This window comes from Cygnus olor, chromosome 11 (assembly GCF_009769625.2).
Source record: "Cygnus olor isolate bCygOlo1 chromosome 11, bCygOlo1.pri.v2, whole genome shotgun sequence".
NCBI lineage: Eukaryota > Metazoa > Chordata > Aves > Anseriformes > Anatidae > Cygnus > Cygnus olor.
This window is the reverse complement of record NC_049179.1, coordinates 8,305,947-8,320,219: the sequence shown is the minus strand read 5'-3', so window position 1 is coordinate 8,320,219 and position 14,273 is coordinate 8,305,947. Positions and strand designations below refer to the sequence as shown.

Here is a 14,273-nt window from a genome sequence, read left to right as displayed (position 1 = left end):
CTCAACCTACACCTGAGGCCAATTACTGTCCATCCTGACTTTGTGGGCTGCAGCAGACAGCAGAGAGAAAAACTGTATTTTTTGTGTGGTCATATCCTTATCTCCAAGGAATACTTTTATCACATAATAGTAGGACTATAGAATAGGCTGGGGTTGTTTTTTTTTTTTTTTATTAACAGAAGAGCCTCTGGTATTCTCAAGTTTGTATTAGCACAGATGGCTCATGAGTATATATTTCATTTAATTTGACAGTCTAAACAATTGAAAGATGGTAGTGAGAAACAACACAGGATCCTGAGCTGATATTAATTCTGGCTAAAAAGGAAGCATAGTTTCCTTGAAAAATTAGTTTAACTTCTATACACAAACTCGGGTGCCCTTTGACCTGCTGTTATCAGGGAAGGTTAAACCCAGAGTGCTAGGTCAGAGCATGAGTGGACAGCCCTAATTAAAGAAGGGTGGCCTTATGAATGGCATTTACATGACAGTGGTAAATGGTCACTATATTGTGCTTTACATTTTGAAAATATACTAACTTAGCAAAATGCTTGAGATGCAAGATGGAGAATAATCACAGCTGAGCCTGTTTTAATTCTCAAGGATTCTGCTTTTCCTGGATAGACTTTCAGTATGCTAAAGCTAAACTATACTACAGATTGGGATTTATGTAAATGGACTTAACACAGACTCCAAGGTACAAAATCAAGAAAACTCTCAAATGAAAGAAATTTTCTCCCAGGCCTGCATTGCTGTTTCATTAGAGTTAGTAGACTGTCTTGCTCATTCCTTGTGCTTTAGTCTTCCCCTTTGACCTTGTGTCGTTCTATCTGTTTGACATGTTTATTAAATAGAGGCTGTAGGCTGTGCAGATAAAATCTAATTCTGAATCTCCACGTTACAGCAATTTGCCTACTTTTAAAAAGTATCCCAAAAAGCTTTGTAGCTCAATGTTCTCTCCATTTGGATGTTTTTAAAATGTTTGCAAAGTCATTATTTCATATTAATCTTTGTATTCCATTCAGAGCACAAATTATTAATGCAAAATGCATTTTGCTCTTCTGCAAAAATGAAGATGATTTGTTTTCTTTTGCTTCTTACTAGGAAATATTATTAGCATTAACTTTTCCTGGAACATGTAAGTCAAATGAAATGGTCGACTGAATACTATGCTGCATGTCAACTAAGCAGAATCCAATTTTCGTGTATCCCTCTAAAATTTGAACTTATTCTTATTTTTGTGGCTTTTAATGTTACAGTCCAGGTGTAACTGAATGAAATAAGAGAGTTGTTTCTGTCCTCCTCCAAAAAAACTTCTTGCAACAAAGAACATAGTCGGTACTATGTGCCAAAATGTGTGCCATTGATGCATATGTGATTCACATAATTTCTGTAACGTACTGCTAGATTGAAATTTCTGTTTCTTGGCTTTTTTTTTCAGTCTATTGTGGGTGCCGAAGGACTGTCCCTTGCATTCCGCCATATTACCAGCTCTTTGCTGTGGTACTGTTCTCAGCATACCTGTGAAAGATTGCTACATGAAGTCATTATTTGTGTGGGCTATTTTACTGTAAACAACACAGATAATCAGGTAAGGCAAATGGAAAATGGGATCAGAAGTTATCACATGCACATTTAGTCACGGATCACTCAAAAAAAAACAAATCCCCTCAACACTGCTTTTGCAGCGCTTGGGGTTCCAATGAACGCTAGTATATGCATTTGCAAAACAGAAGCTGAAGTTACATCTTAGCAAAAAAAAAATCTTTAATTTTATGTGGCTGTAAGCAAATTCTGTGTTCTGTGCAGACAACAATGCTGACCTTGCATTGATCATAACTAGCTTCTCTGTGCCAAGATAAGCAGAGATCAGCAACTGATATTTTTAATTCCAAATTAAGTTCATGGCAGCGTGACTGGACAGCTGTGGTATCCAAGTACAACCTTTTAAAGACAACCAACTAGTCTGCCATGAAAGCATGTCCTCGGATGCCAACATAGCCATTTGCTTGGGTACCCAGAGAGCTCATTTACATTTAAACCTTCTTTTCATTGTGTCTTTCTACTAGTAAAGCAAACACTCTGCCAAACAGACAGTGAATATCCCCACCTAGCTTCCCTGATGTCCACTTTTGTTAATGGACTCTGTGACTTCTCATACTGGTGAAAACAGCTTATTAAATAACCCAGTTGCAAAACTTGAAAACTATTTCACACACTTTAATCTTAAAAGTCGTCTGGTTTCCTCAGCTTACATGCAGCGTTTCAGGGAGATGGGCAGGGCAGAGGTTGGCACTTGCTCTTTGTTTTTGAGTATGTGAGCCTGACTCTGGATGTGTGGAAACTGCATTATAGCACCTACATCTTTGGTGTGATTCAGTTGAGTATTGTATTTTGTGAAGTTATTTGGTTTGTTCTCTCTCCAAACTTTTAGCAGTTGGTTCCCATTTTTTCTGTGTTTGTGGGGCTGGTGTCAGGATGAGCAGCTTGGTCCCCTCAGTTCAGCTGAAGAGCAAAACAAAGATGTGGTTCAACTTGTCAGCAAAGGTTAGAGAAAAGCTGTCCAGTTAACGTTCTTATAGTTGTTGACTATAATTGGAACATTCTAATATCTGAAAGCTGACAACGCTGTCAAAAATATTCCATAATTATATAATATAATTATATAGTAATGTTTCTGTGGTTTTGGCCACAACCTGAAGGAGGATCCTGCAGCCTTCCTACCCTGCAGAGCCAAATCCCATTCAGGGTTTAGAGGCTGGCTGGCGCTGTTCCCCAGCACACAGACTGTCGGGCCCCCAAAGTACAAACCACGGTCTAGAGCCTCTCAGGAACAGGGACTGCCTGTGGGCAGTACTTTTTAGCATGATCATTTTGAAAATCCGTGTGATACTGCTGCAATTTTTTCATCCCCACTGCTGCACAAGTAGTCATGCTGGCATCCAGAGGTGCCAGCATACAATGTTTTTTTTTCTCTGCAGTTTCAAATTTTCTTTTCTGGCACACAAGTATAAACAGATGTGATTCATTGCAGAGAGGACTTGCAACTATAAATGTGCCAGGAATAGCACAGAAGAGGGATTTCCTACCAGCAATGTCTGTTAGAGCACACTGTAGCCTGTCACTGTTCAGCACTCATGCCCTGGGGCAGAGGTCCGACTGTCAGGAGCCGGCACGGTGCCACAGCAGCAGCGAGCTATGGTGGCTGCAGGCAGGCAGGCAAGAGACTAAGTATGTGCATCGTGTGTTTGTTTGTGGGCATCCTTCCCAGCTGGTAATTTTACAATGTCTTGGAGTCTTCAGCATGTGCACTTGTGGTTGAGGTCATGTGCCGTCACTAATCTACCCCCAAACTGAGTTAATTTTCAAGATTAAAAGGCAGTTTTGGCAGCTCTGCAAGACAAGTTTAGGTCTTTGTTAAAACGACCGCAGTATGTTAGTACTTTTCATATGCTAAAAGCAGTCCTTTATGGTGGTTTGCTTTGGTGGTACTATCTCCAGAGATGTCACGCCATACTTCTTACTTAATTTCTCATATTCGTGTTTAATATTCCTATTCCCTAGCTTTTAACTGAGAAAGCAGCATTTTTGTTCACAAAAGTTTTCTCCATTACAATGCTCAGTGAGAATTAACAAAATGAACAGTAATGAGGGAGTGTTCAGCCCACCATAGACTCTTTGTATGTACACCTGTGCGTATTAAAGTCCACAGCTGTATTCCTAGTGGATTGTGCTGTTCCTGACAGCATTGCTAAAGTTTCAAAAGGCCAGAGTCCTGCTCGCACAGATACTCATAAAACGTAGGGAAGCTTATAAAATAATATTTTTACTTTTACTACTAGGCAGGCAGGGAGACTTGCATATGGTCATTATTTTCAGGTGCTGTTAGTGTTGTGACTTCCAATAAAGATATGATGCCTTTTGTAAAAGGCAAAGTGCTTTCTACTCATTCCCTTATGGTTTAATTTTTTATTACGTTTCGAGCTTCCAATTTTTTCTTTCACTGTGGATCATCTGCAGAGTGCTACTAAAAATAAAAAATTGGTCTCACAGTGAAAGCTTTCACGTAGCAGGCTTGAACTCCTGGAAAGAACTGCATCGTAAAAATAGATATGCCAGACTTGAGCTATGAAACCAAACTTTCATAGAGCCTGGTAGCTCTTTTTATTTACTATTTGAACAGACTTTATAAAGAGTCAATAACTGATGTATTTTGCAGCAGACTCGCATTATTCTTACAGTCAAATCCATTTTTGTTTTGAATCGTTTGTAGTTTAAATAGGTCTTTTCTTCTCTGCATTTGTATTCCTTATTACAAAGCTGTGTAACTTTTCATTCCTTTCGGCTACCGAAAAAAGAACGGAGTTATTTAGAGCTTTCAGTGTGACTTTGTCCAACAACATGAACAGATAAAATATCTCAAACGGCATACTGGAATAAAGAAAAAATAGCGTTAATTATTCAAAAACTTGCAGTTCGGAGAAGAGAGAGATTTCTAAAAAAAGAAATTTTACAGTCTGTCAACCTCGACATTGACCTTCTGAAGTAGTACTGTGATTTAAGCTAAGTGAAATATTGCCCCTATGCAGTCAAAATAATAGAAGGGCAATTTCCTAAATATTTCACATTCATAGAGCAAAATCTTCCAAGAGCATCATATACCACTCACTGAATGTAATTCAGGTTTGTCTGGTTTTATTCTGCTATCTGTAAAACTCTTTACAGTTAGTCGAGTGGCAAACGCAAAAGGGAAGTTCCTTTCTGTCTCCTGTCTTCCAGCCTGGTATTTCAGTGCAGCTTGCAGGAGCCCCATGGAAGGGCAGGGTCTCGTAGTTGGTCCTGCACGTGTGTGCAGTGTCCGTGGCTGGGTCCCAGTTTGTGGTTTTATCACTGTTAGCTTTTGGTCCGGGCCCACATGATTCTGTCAAGGAGCGATGAGGACAATGGACAGTGAAGGAATGCATTCCCAAGTGTTTTGATAGTGCTTGCTCTGTTTATTCTAGAAAGACTATGATTTTGCTGACTCTGCCCACATGTAATATATTGGTAATATTCCTTTCCTTTTTTTTTTTCCTTTGTTCTAACATTCATAAAGCCTTGTCAGGGCAGCTGCTGTCACTGAGGAAATAAATCAGTTATGAAACTGAAAAATTCAAAAAGCAAAGAGTTTCTTTAATATTTTAAATGGTTCAACATCATTAGTCAAGCCTAAACTGTGCTGTCTGTTTTGTATCGGCACGTGAACTTCTGTTTACTATAGAGTTAGACAGCCCGCCTTCCACGAGACGGCCTTCTGTAATCATGCCCGAGCGGGGCTCGGCTTTATTAGGCGTCTGCTTTGCATGAAGTATGATCCAGGAACTGGTGGTCACCCTTTTTTGGCCACAATTTAATCTGTTAACTTACGAAATGGTTCCCATGATACTGAGGGTAGAGATGTAAAACAAAACAGTAATAAAAATAATGTCCCATCTTTTAATAAACCAATCGCACTAGAGGACTGCAGTTGCTAATTAAAATGTTCTTGTTAATTAAAAATATCCTTCTATTTCATTACATTTTTATTCCCTTTCTTGGATTTAATTATTACAATGACTGTAATTAGCATGTGCTGTCAACTCACTTCATTTGCATATTATATTGGATAATTGAATGTGGTCCTGTAATTAAATTAACATGAATGACAGATGATTTGGCTTCTTTCACATTGCTGTACTGGGAATAAGAATCTTTCCATATTCATCGCACTTACTGAATATTTTGCATTTGAAAAGTCATCAGACACCAGATCCTCCGGCTCAGGACTTTGTCTGACAGGCTCCAAAAGAAGTTGCATTGTTCGTTTGTGCAATTGATTTAAATAAATAGAGCTTTTTCTTTTGTCACTGTTTGGTACACATAACACGCTGTTTTGAGAGTGCTCCAGCAGAATCTCACTAACGTCTGGGATTTGTAGGACACAGGACTTTATACTTCTAAGTTGTCGAGCTGAAACATAGCGGTACTACATTGCAAAACCTAACATTTCTGTGAGAGCTAGGGAGATGCATATGCAGCTTTTTAATTTTTTGTTACAAAAGGTAGGGTTTGTTGTAGATACAGTTAGGAACTTTAACGAGAGTAATCGGTGTCGCTGGAAGAAAAGGGATATGCAAACCATATGTCTTTGAAGAAGGGATTTTGTTCCGGGAAGTTTGTCTTGCAGTTGCAGTAGTTTAACTAACTTGTTTCTCTGTTACTCCAAACCTTTTATCCCTAGGCAGTTGTGTCCATATGAACAGTACATTATTTTCATTGTAAGCTTAGAAATAATTTAGATGTTAATATCAAATAATCCGTAAATTGAAAATAGCAGCAGACGGAGTTAAATTTGATAGTGTCATTCACTCACGAGAAATTTATCCATTTATCCATGCTATATAGATGTAGAAAATGTGTTGCAAAGCATGTTTCAGGTTTGCCATCTTACTCCACTCAAAGGAACAAGGAACAGTAAGATTTCAGAATATTTGGGGAGAGGAATTTCTCCTGTCTTAAAAATATAGAACGTCACAAAGTAGCATAACAAATAAAAATGTAATGTTCAAAGAAATAAAGTTGTATGGAAGGCACAGTTCTTCTGAAAGGTTCGTGAAATTTATTGCTTGTTTTCATCACAAAAATATATGGTAGAAGGTCCCCAAGAAAGGCTCCATACATAGATTCTTTCCTCTTTTTTTATTTAAATTACTGGCTTATATTTTCCTACTTTTTAGCATTTTTCTTGTGACAAATATTATTTCTGACATAAAATAACAGAATACTTTCATTAAGTAGTGTGCGTATGAAGTTGAAGTTGATTAATGTATCACGTACATATGTATATTGCGTGCCCTAACTGTGGTTACAAGTACTGCTAGTTGTAAGGGACAATCATGAAAAGACTTCAGATTAAAAACTGTCTTCTTTAGGGAAATTATTCTGTGCAGTTGACTGTGCTGAGTTTCAGTAAATGGCCAGCTTCATCTAGTGTTAGCATAAAGAAAGAAAAGAGCTTTAAAAAGTAACAATCGGGGAACTTGGAAACTGGAATAACAGGGAAACTTAGAAGAATGGTTATAAAAATATGATGTAAAGATTGCATGTAGGTTGTTTACTGGAGACCATCATTAAACTTCCATTATTTTTGTTGCTTTTGGGGCTAGGCTGGGACTGGAATAATTTTGATCTGATAGGTGGAGGTTTTAAAAAACAGAACACGAGAGTAAAGGTGCAGGAATTGGTAGTTACTGAGTGCTTAATAGCTGTATATGTTAGCAAACAGTGTCTGAAATTACTTAGTTCTGATTTTGATAATTTTTTTTTCAGAGGGGGTATTTCTAGGAGTATGGATTTCATACTGAGGTTGTTGGTTTACTTAAGTCTTTCCCAAAAAAACTTTTAAAACTTTATAAGTTTTAATTTAAAAAAAAAAAAAAAAGATAAGTTTTCTGGAATAGCTGATTTCAGCGAGTGAGTCATGTGAAATTGTAGTCTTGACTACCATTTAGGAGCACTTCAGACCCCAGAGGATTAAACTCACCATCTTAAAATGGAGTAAATGAAAACAGCGTTGTAGCGTATGCTTTTTCTCTGTCAGTCTTACATAGTCAGATTGCATAAATTCACCTCAGTGAACCCATGGCTTTAGAAAAGCTGGCATTCCTCGCCGGCCGAGCCGTGAAAATTGGGAATGCCTCTGGGGTGGTTTGCCGGACACCTTTGTTGTTATTTGAGCTTCCTGATGAGCAACAACATTTAAAGAGCAATCAATGACAAAGCAAATAAAATACGATGTGAGCATGGTGGACTGCATATTTCACGCTTCATGTTTCCATTGTATTTCTAATGTTCCAAAATGTGTCTCGTTTCTTTTTTCTTTATTTTATTTGTTTTTTAGAGGGTGCAGGGAAGGAATTATAATGTGAGCAAAGACTTAAAATGAAATCAGCTGTATTTAGTTTCAGTTTGGGACGGCTGGCTGATTCCTGTAGAATAGGGAGCGGGAGCACGTAGGAGTTAGTATGAGAAATGAATGCATTTGGATTTATCTTATTGTATTGTTCTTAAATTATAAACACCAAAGAATAAACTTGGCTCCCAATGTCATCAAAAGCAGTACTTCCAGCAACCTTGATACATCGTCCATAAGTAAAGCCTTGAGAAGAAGAGAGGGCTGGAGAGCGGCTAATATCGCAGCCTCCGGAGGGCTATGTCGTAATCTCAGATCAGGAAGAGAGAGTTTGGTGGTCTCGGCTTTTAATCTCCACTTTAAAAAAAAAAAAAAAAAAAAAAAAGAGTTTGGCATAAGCACTTTCTTCTCAGTAAAGACCTAGACCTGGAATATTTTGACATTGGCCAGTGGAGATGCATTGGTGGAGATGTGGAGATGCCTGCACAAGCTTGCACGATGCCTGTCTTTCCTCTGCCTCTTTCTAATCGAGCGTGCCAGTCTCTCTTTTCCATGAGTATTAAATTTCACACCAAAACTTAACACAAAGTCTAAAGTCTGCAAATCTTTAATCAGGCCTTGTGAGCTATTGTCTGTTTTGCCTCATGTGTGAAGGAACTCCCTGTTCTTCTCCCATAAACTTAAAGTTTTCCAAGTCTCTGCAGAACCACAGTGACTGTCCTGAACATTGCTGGCCCCACACGGAGAGGACATCAGCCTGCTCTCTGTTCACAGCTTTGGGCTCCAGCAATTGGCAGTTGTTCCAAGTACTTGGATGCTGCAGTATGGGTGGGAACATGCAAGAGACCCAAAGAAGTCTCCCAAACCTATTTCATCATGTTTAGCTCAAATAAATGAGTATCACTTGATTGAAGTGATACTGAAATATAAAGAAAAAAACTAAAATGGATTAAGTCTTGCAAAAGTTAATACTATGGAAAATCTTGCATATTTTTCATGGCAGAAAAGTACATTTTCTTGCTCTCTGAAGCTTTTTCTCAAGCCAGCTCTGTAATGTCAAGTGGCTTCATGTGTTTCAGTCTTTTTAGTTGACAATCAGATACTTTCACAAAGCCTTTACATTTATTGTCGAAGCCAGAAAGCAAAGTGTTCTAGTAATAAAAATTCTAAGACTGTGTAGCTTATTTGCAAGTAGGTTTTTGGTTGGTTTTGAAAAGAGAGAATGCTCTGAGAGAGACAAAATATTTTCTGTGTTTTAGACTGTAATAGTTTATTTACTCACACCTTCTGGGGATTTTGATCCAGCTAGATCTGTTTTCAGGGATCATACCTCTTCCGATAGTCAGTATGAACTTCTTTTGACTGAGGTCCTGTTCCCTCTCTAGGCTTCAAATCAAGAATTCTTCATTTTCATCAGTGGAGTTTCACCTGTAAATGAGTAGAGGGTCATGCCTAGAACAGCAGCTTAAAGTTCCAAGTGGTGCATCCTCAAAGTTGAAGATCTTATCTAAATGTGAAGATGATTCTTGAAAAATAATGCAGGGCTGACAGGTCCAATTCTGATCATTTCAGTGTTCAGAACCATACTTAAGGAACTGAGACGTGGTAGATTTTGGTGGGTTTTTTTTAAGCTTATACATGTATTTCACAAGACATTTGATGTATAATAATATTCTTCTCGGATAAAAATAAATAAATATTCCAACACGTAAACATATAAATCCACCATTCCATTATTTTGGAAGCTATGAAGCTTAACTTTTTCTAGAAAGTAATGTTACCCTTGAATTTAACAAGATATTTAAGTATGTGCATGACATTAAGCATGAGAACAACCTCACGTGTTTAAATGTTTATTTTCTTGTCATTATGTTAAATGCTAAAATTCCATCATTTTTAAAGTAAAGCTTTTCCTTGCTATTCTTCCTGGTTTGGCTGTTAGGTTACCAGTTTATCCTGTAGCGTGGGCGTGTGCTGAATTCACAGGTAGCCTCAGTGCGTATTGGAATCATTTCCATTCTCTTCTCTTCTCACCTTTTAGTCAAGCTGATATTTTAAATTTATTTATTGATGAATTTAATCTCTATAATCTTTGTTCTTTTAACTAAGATACCTTGTTGGTTATCATTTTGAGTGACATTTTTTCAAGAATTTCACACCAAGAATGTCTTTATCTAGGTTTCTCGCTAGTGTCACTGTTGATAGACATTTTTACATTTTTAAACATATCACTGTACTTGTGTTTGCTGTTATGCTATCTGCATGTTCAAAGAGCTTTGGATGATTCTACAAAAACTGCTCAGATATTTTTTTCTCTTCTTATGCATGCCCAGAGCACCACAAAGCACTGTGCTCTTAAACCATAGAGCTAGCTCTGAAAGGACACCACTCATAATGTGGTTTATAGGAAGACAAATGCTATTTCTGAACTCTGTTATCTGCCCAACTTCTCTCGGAAAGCTTGTATGTACTGTTAAGAAAATAAACACTGAAATATTTCAAATAGACCAAATTCTTATTTTTAAATTTGAATGTAGCATTTTGGAACAGTGTTTTTGCATAGAAATGGTGCTCTGATTCCTGATAAATGTTAGAAGGAGTTTAGAACATTTTTTGCTCAGAGCCTTGCCAATAGCGGAGTTTGCAAAATGGAAAGAAAAGAGCTTGACCTTAAAACAGAAGAAGAGCCTAAGTGGTGACATATTCTGCTGATTAAATACTAGCAGTATGGGATCTGTTTATATAGGAGCAAAGAAATAATGCAGATCTAACTTTGAAGAGAAACTCTGGACTACTAATATAAAGACTTATTTCTTTTACAAAGTTATAAATAACCTGACATCAAACAAAAGCGTTTAACCGTTTGATGTATTCTCTGTAGTTACAGAGTCGATGCACAACATTTCAGCTCTTGTTCAATAAAGCTATTAGTTGTTTGTGCCAATTAGAACTGACTTTGATAGAAATTATAAATAGAAAAGAAACGTTAATAGTTCCCATACCAACAGTACAATTTTAAGAGCCAAATGTTTACAATGGCCATGTCCAAGTTGGGAACTGTAGGTCATGCAAGATTGTGTAAGTGCCAGGGGGTGCCCCTTAGAGAACCGTTAGCTTTGTAGTCCGCATTGTTTGGAGAATATTGCGTCTGAACCTGAAATAGGTTACAGCAGAAGACCACAGTCTAAGTGGACATTTTAATGCTTTGCTTCATTAAAAAAAAAAAAAAAAAAAGAGAGAGAGAGAAGGAAATATTTCTAGAAAATGTAATCAGCTTGCAGTGACAATGGCTGTTATTTGTTACTAAGAGACTATGGACTACAGTTCTTCATTAGGAGTGTTTTCTCTGCAAGAGCTGAGGAAGGCGTCACTTCAGGAAATTTTATACTTTAAGATTCAAGCAAGTTCTCCTGTTTCCAATTACACGTTGCTGTGATAATTTCATCTCACTTTACATTTGATGCGAGAGCTACAACTTCTAATACTTGGTCAAATTACTGAAAAATGCCAGCAACCTTTGAGGAAGTAATAAATGGCAAAAACTCTTACAAATTTTAGACATGCTGCTCACCAGTACAATTGATGATGTCTTGCAGCTTTTCAGAGGTATAGACAGTCCTCAGTAAATAATAATTATTTCACAGTATGATGTTTGTCTGCTCTAGCACAGTTTACTTCCTTGAGAACCTGGCTTTCTGAATCAACTGAATAACTTGCTTCTTGGTTCTTTGTTTCGCCGTTGCATAGACAAAAAGCTTGCTGCAGGCTTTCTGTTCCTCCTGACCAGAAAATTAATTACGCTTTTTGAAAGATAATTCCTGTGTTTTTATGGTGTGTATGGACAGAAATAAGTGACATGAACGGTGCTTTTCCAGAGCTGCAAATGTCCAAGTGAAACAAGAAAACCTAAATCCATCAGTAGAACTAAACTAAATATTGATCTGAAAATCACCACTTCTACTCTCTAGTAATCCTGGACTGGCCTTGAGTGTTACAGAAGGAGTGAAAAAGATCATTTTGTAAGACTGAACCTTTTTTTTTCTGTTGTTGTTCCTTGTAGCAAAATATCTGACAATATTTAATGTGTGCGCATAGAAGCATTTAAAAACAATCTATGATCTTAATCTTCTCTAAATCTCTGAAGAGTTGCTGGCAAATTTTAAATTCAGTTAGTTTCTCTTTTTTTTTCAAATGCTTGTCATGTAGAAAGTATGCAGTTACAACTTGGAAAAAGACATTTGGATTGTCAGCAGCAATACTTCCTCATGGGTTAAAAAAATGTAAATCTTCAAAAAACATTTTGATTAAACTAGTTCTTGAAAACCGAGCCACAGGCATCTTCACTTATGAGTCAAATCAGGATATTAGAGTTCTTAAAGAATATATGAATCACCAGTTCACCTCAATTTGGGTAATATTTTTTCAATATTTTACATGCACCCATTCCTCAACTTTCTGACTGACACATTAGATTTCTCAGTGAAAATTCTGATTATTACTTGTAAGATGTTTATAAACTCAGCTACCCTAGTGTTGTTCCAAAGACTAGAGGTTTCTCGTTTTAATTTTGTTGTAAAATTAGCCATTGACTTCGTAAGATTTGACTTCTGATTTATTATGACATGTAGCTGCTGATGTGTATCAATCAAAAAAGCAGGATCCTGTTAGCTATGAATATTTTACTATGTAGCTTTGGCAAAAGTTTATGCATAGGCATGTAAGTATTTTTTTTCATGATAAAAGGAATATAGGGAAAGATTGGATCCAAGACAGATGTTTTATATCTCGCATACAGTATGTAAGAAGAATTATGAGGTGTTCACCAAAATGTCTTTCTCTTGGTAGTTCTCATGCAAAGGCTGCCTCTGCGTATGCGAGCGGTTATCTCCCTGCCCTTGCGAGCAAGGAAGGGAGTCGCAGCTTCCAGATTCTCATTGCTCCAGGATCCACAGAAAGCTCGTTTTGGGTCTCCGGAGCTTCTCAGAGAAAGGAAAGAGCTGTACATTGCCTAAGCTATTCGGAGGAAATTGAATCTACATTATTTAGGTCCTTGTGGTTTATTAGTTCCCTATCAAGGGTCTTTAGTCCTGTGAAGATCTGCTTTGCAAGGTGCCGGGAAGGGAAGGGAAAAGAAAAGGGAAAGGAAAGATGCTGGAGCTGTCCCAGTGGGCATACAAAGAAGAATTGCAGGATCCAGGACGGAAAAGCCTTCTAGCAGTCACCTCAACTGTGTAGCCAGAAACCCTGCTTCAGCGGCAGGGGAAGCCTTATCTCCCAGCAAAATGATGAGTTCCCCTCACAACTTTATTACTGTTCTAATACTACGAGGAGCTTTTAATTTTTTTGATTGATTGTCCTTTTTTTATTGCTCAAGTGCTGTGTGGCATATTGCTGGCTTTTGTCATTGTAGCCTGTTTTGAAAGACTGACTTTTATACTGCTTCAGACTTTCACAGCTAGAAGAATTGCAGCAATGTGTAAGCAATATACTATATAGTGAATATTGGCCCAAATAAACTTTAGAAAAAAATGGATTCCACCTTGAGACAACAGGAATCATTCTTTCCTAAGTGGTAAGCTTCAGTGGATGGGGATGGTTATTGCACTTGAGAGGCACATGGGAGCAGGGCTTGCCAGGTGGGGTAGGGAAGAGGTGGGTGCCTGCCCCTCTGGCTATTGGATATGAAGCACATTAGTGGGGCCTGCGGGAGGCTGTAACCAGTGGGAGTGACAGAAGATAACAGATAGGCAACCCTGAGAGGTGTTGCTCAGTAAAAAGTTCCCCCAGGTCATCACATTAGTCATTGTGCTGGACAGTCAGCTAGCGTGGCTCTGTAGACACAGCACGCGGGCTGGAAGCTGGAAATTAAGAAAGAGACAAAGCAAGGAGAACACTATTCCTAAACATGGCTCTTAGCGAAGCTTGAAAGTAAACAAAATCAAGTATCAGAGTGGCATGCATTGTGTACAGCCCTTCCTAACTGTCATCTTACACAGTGGAGAGGCTGCCTGAGTCTGGCACAGTAAGGGACCTGAGATGCTCTAGCTTCTCATTTTGGACGTGCTTCTACGTGGAGAGCAGAGTGTGCCACTGGCCAGTGCTCGCTCGTGTGCTGTCTGTTACTCACATCTCCTCGTCGTCTGCTGGGCTCTGCTGCCGAAACATACCGGAGATGGTCTTCAGTTTGGCAGGTAGCAGGAAGAAAAACTTTATTAATTCGTCATGAAATAGTATTTCACAAACATAGTTGTAGTTTGTCTTACCTGCATGTAGCTTCTGTCTTCACAGGGTTTTTCCAATGTTTACTGTGTTGGGTCAAAACCAACCTAGGCTAAGCAAGTTCATC

At 38.1% G+C, this 14,273-nt stretch overlaps 1 protein-coding gene across 8 annotated transcripts in view; it reads left to right on the top strand.

Moving 5' to 3' along the window:
- SCAPER (S-phase cyclin A associated protein in the ER) overlaps positions 1–14,273 on the top strand; it is a 157,254-nt gene that overhangs the window by 135,053 nt on the left and 7,928 nt on the right. For all 8 annotated transcript variants that reach the window (XM_040570633.1, XM_040570632.1, XM_040570635.1 and 5 more), the window contains one exon: positions 1,439–1,588. In XM_040570633.1, the coding sequence (XP_040426567.1) occupies positions 1,439–1,588 (150 nt within the window). The remainder of the gene's footprint in view (positions 1–1,438; positions 1,589–14,273) is intronic.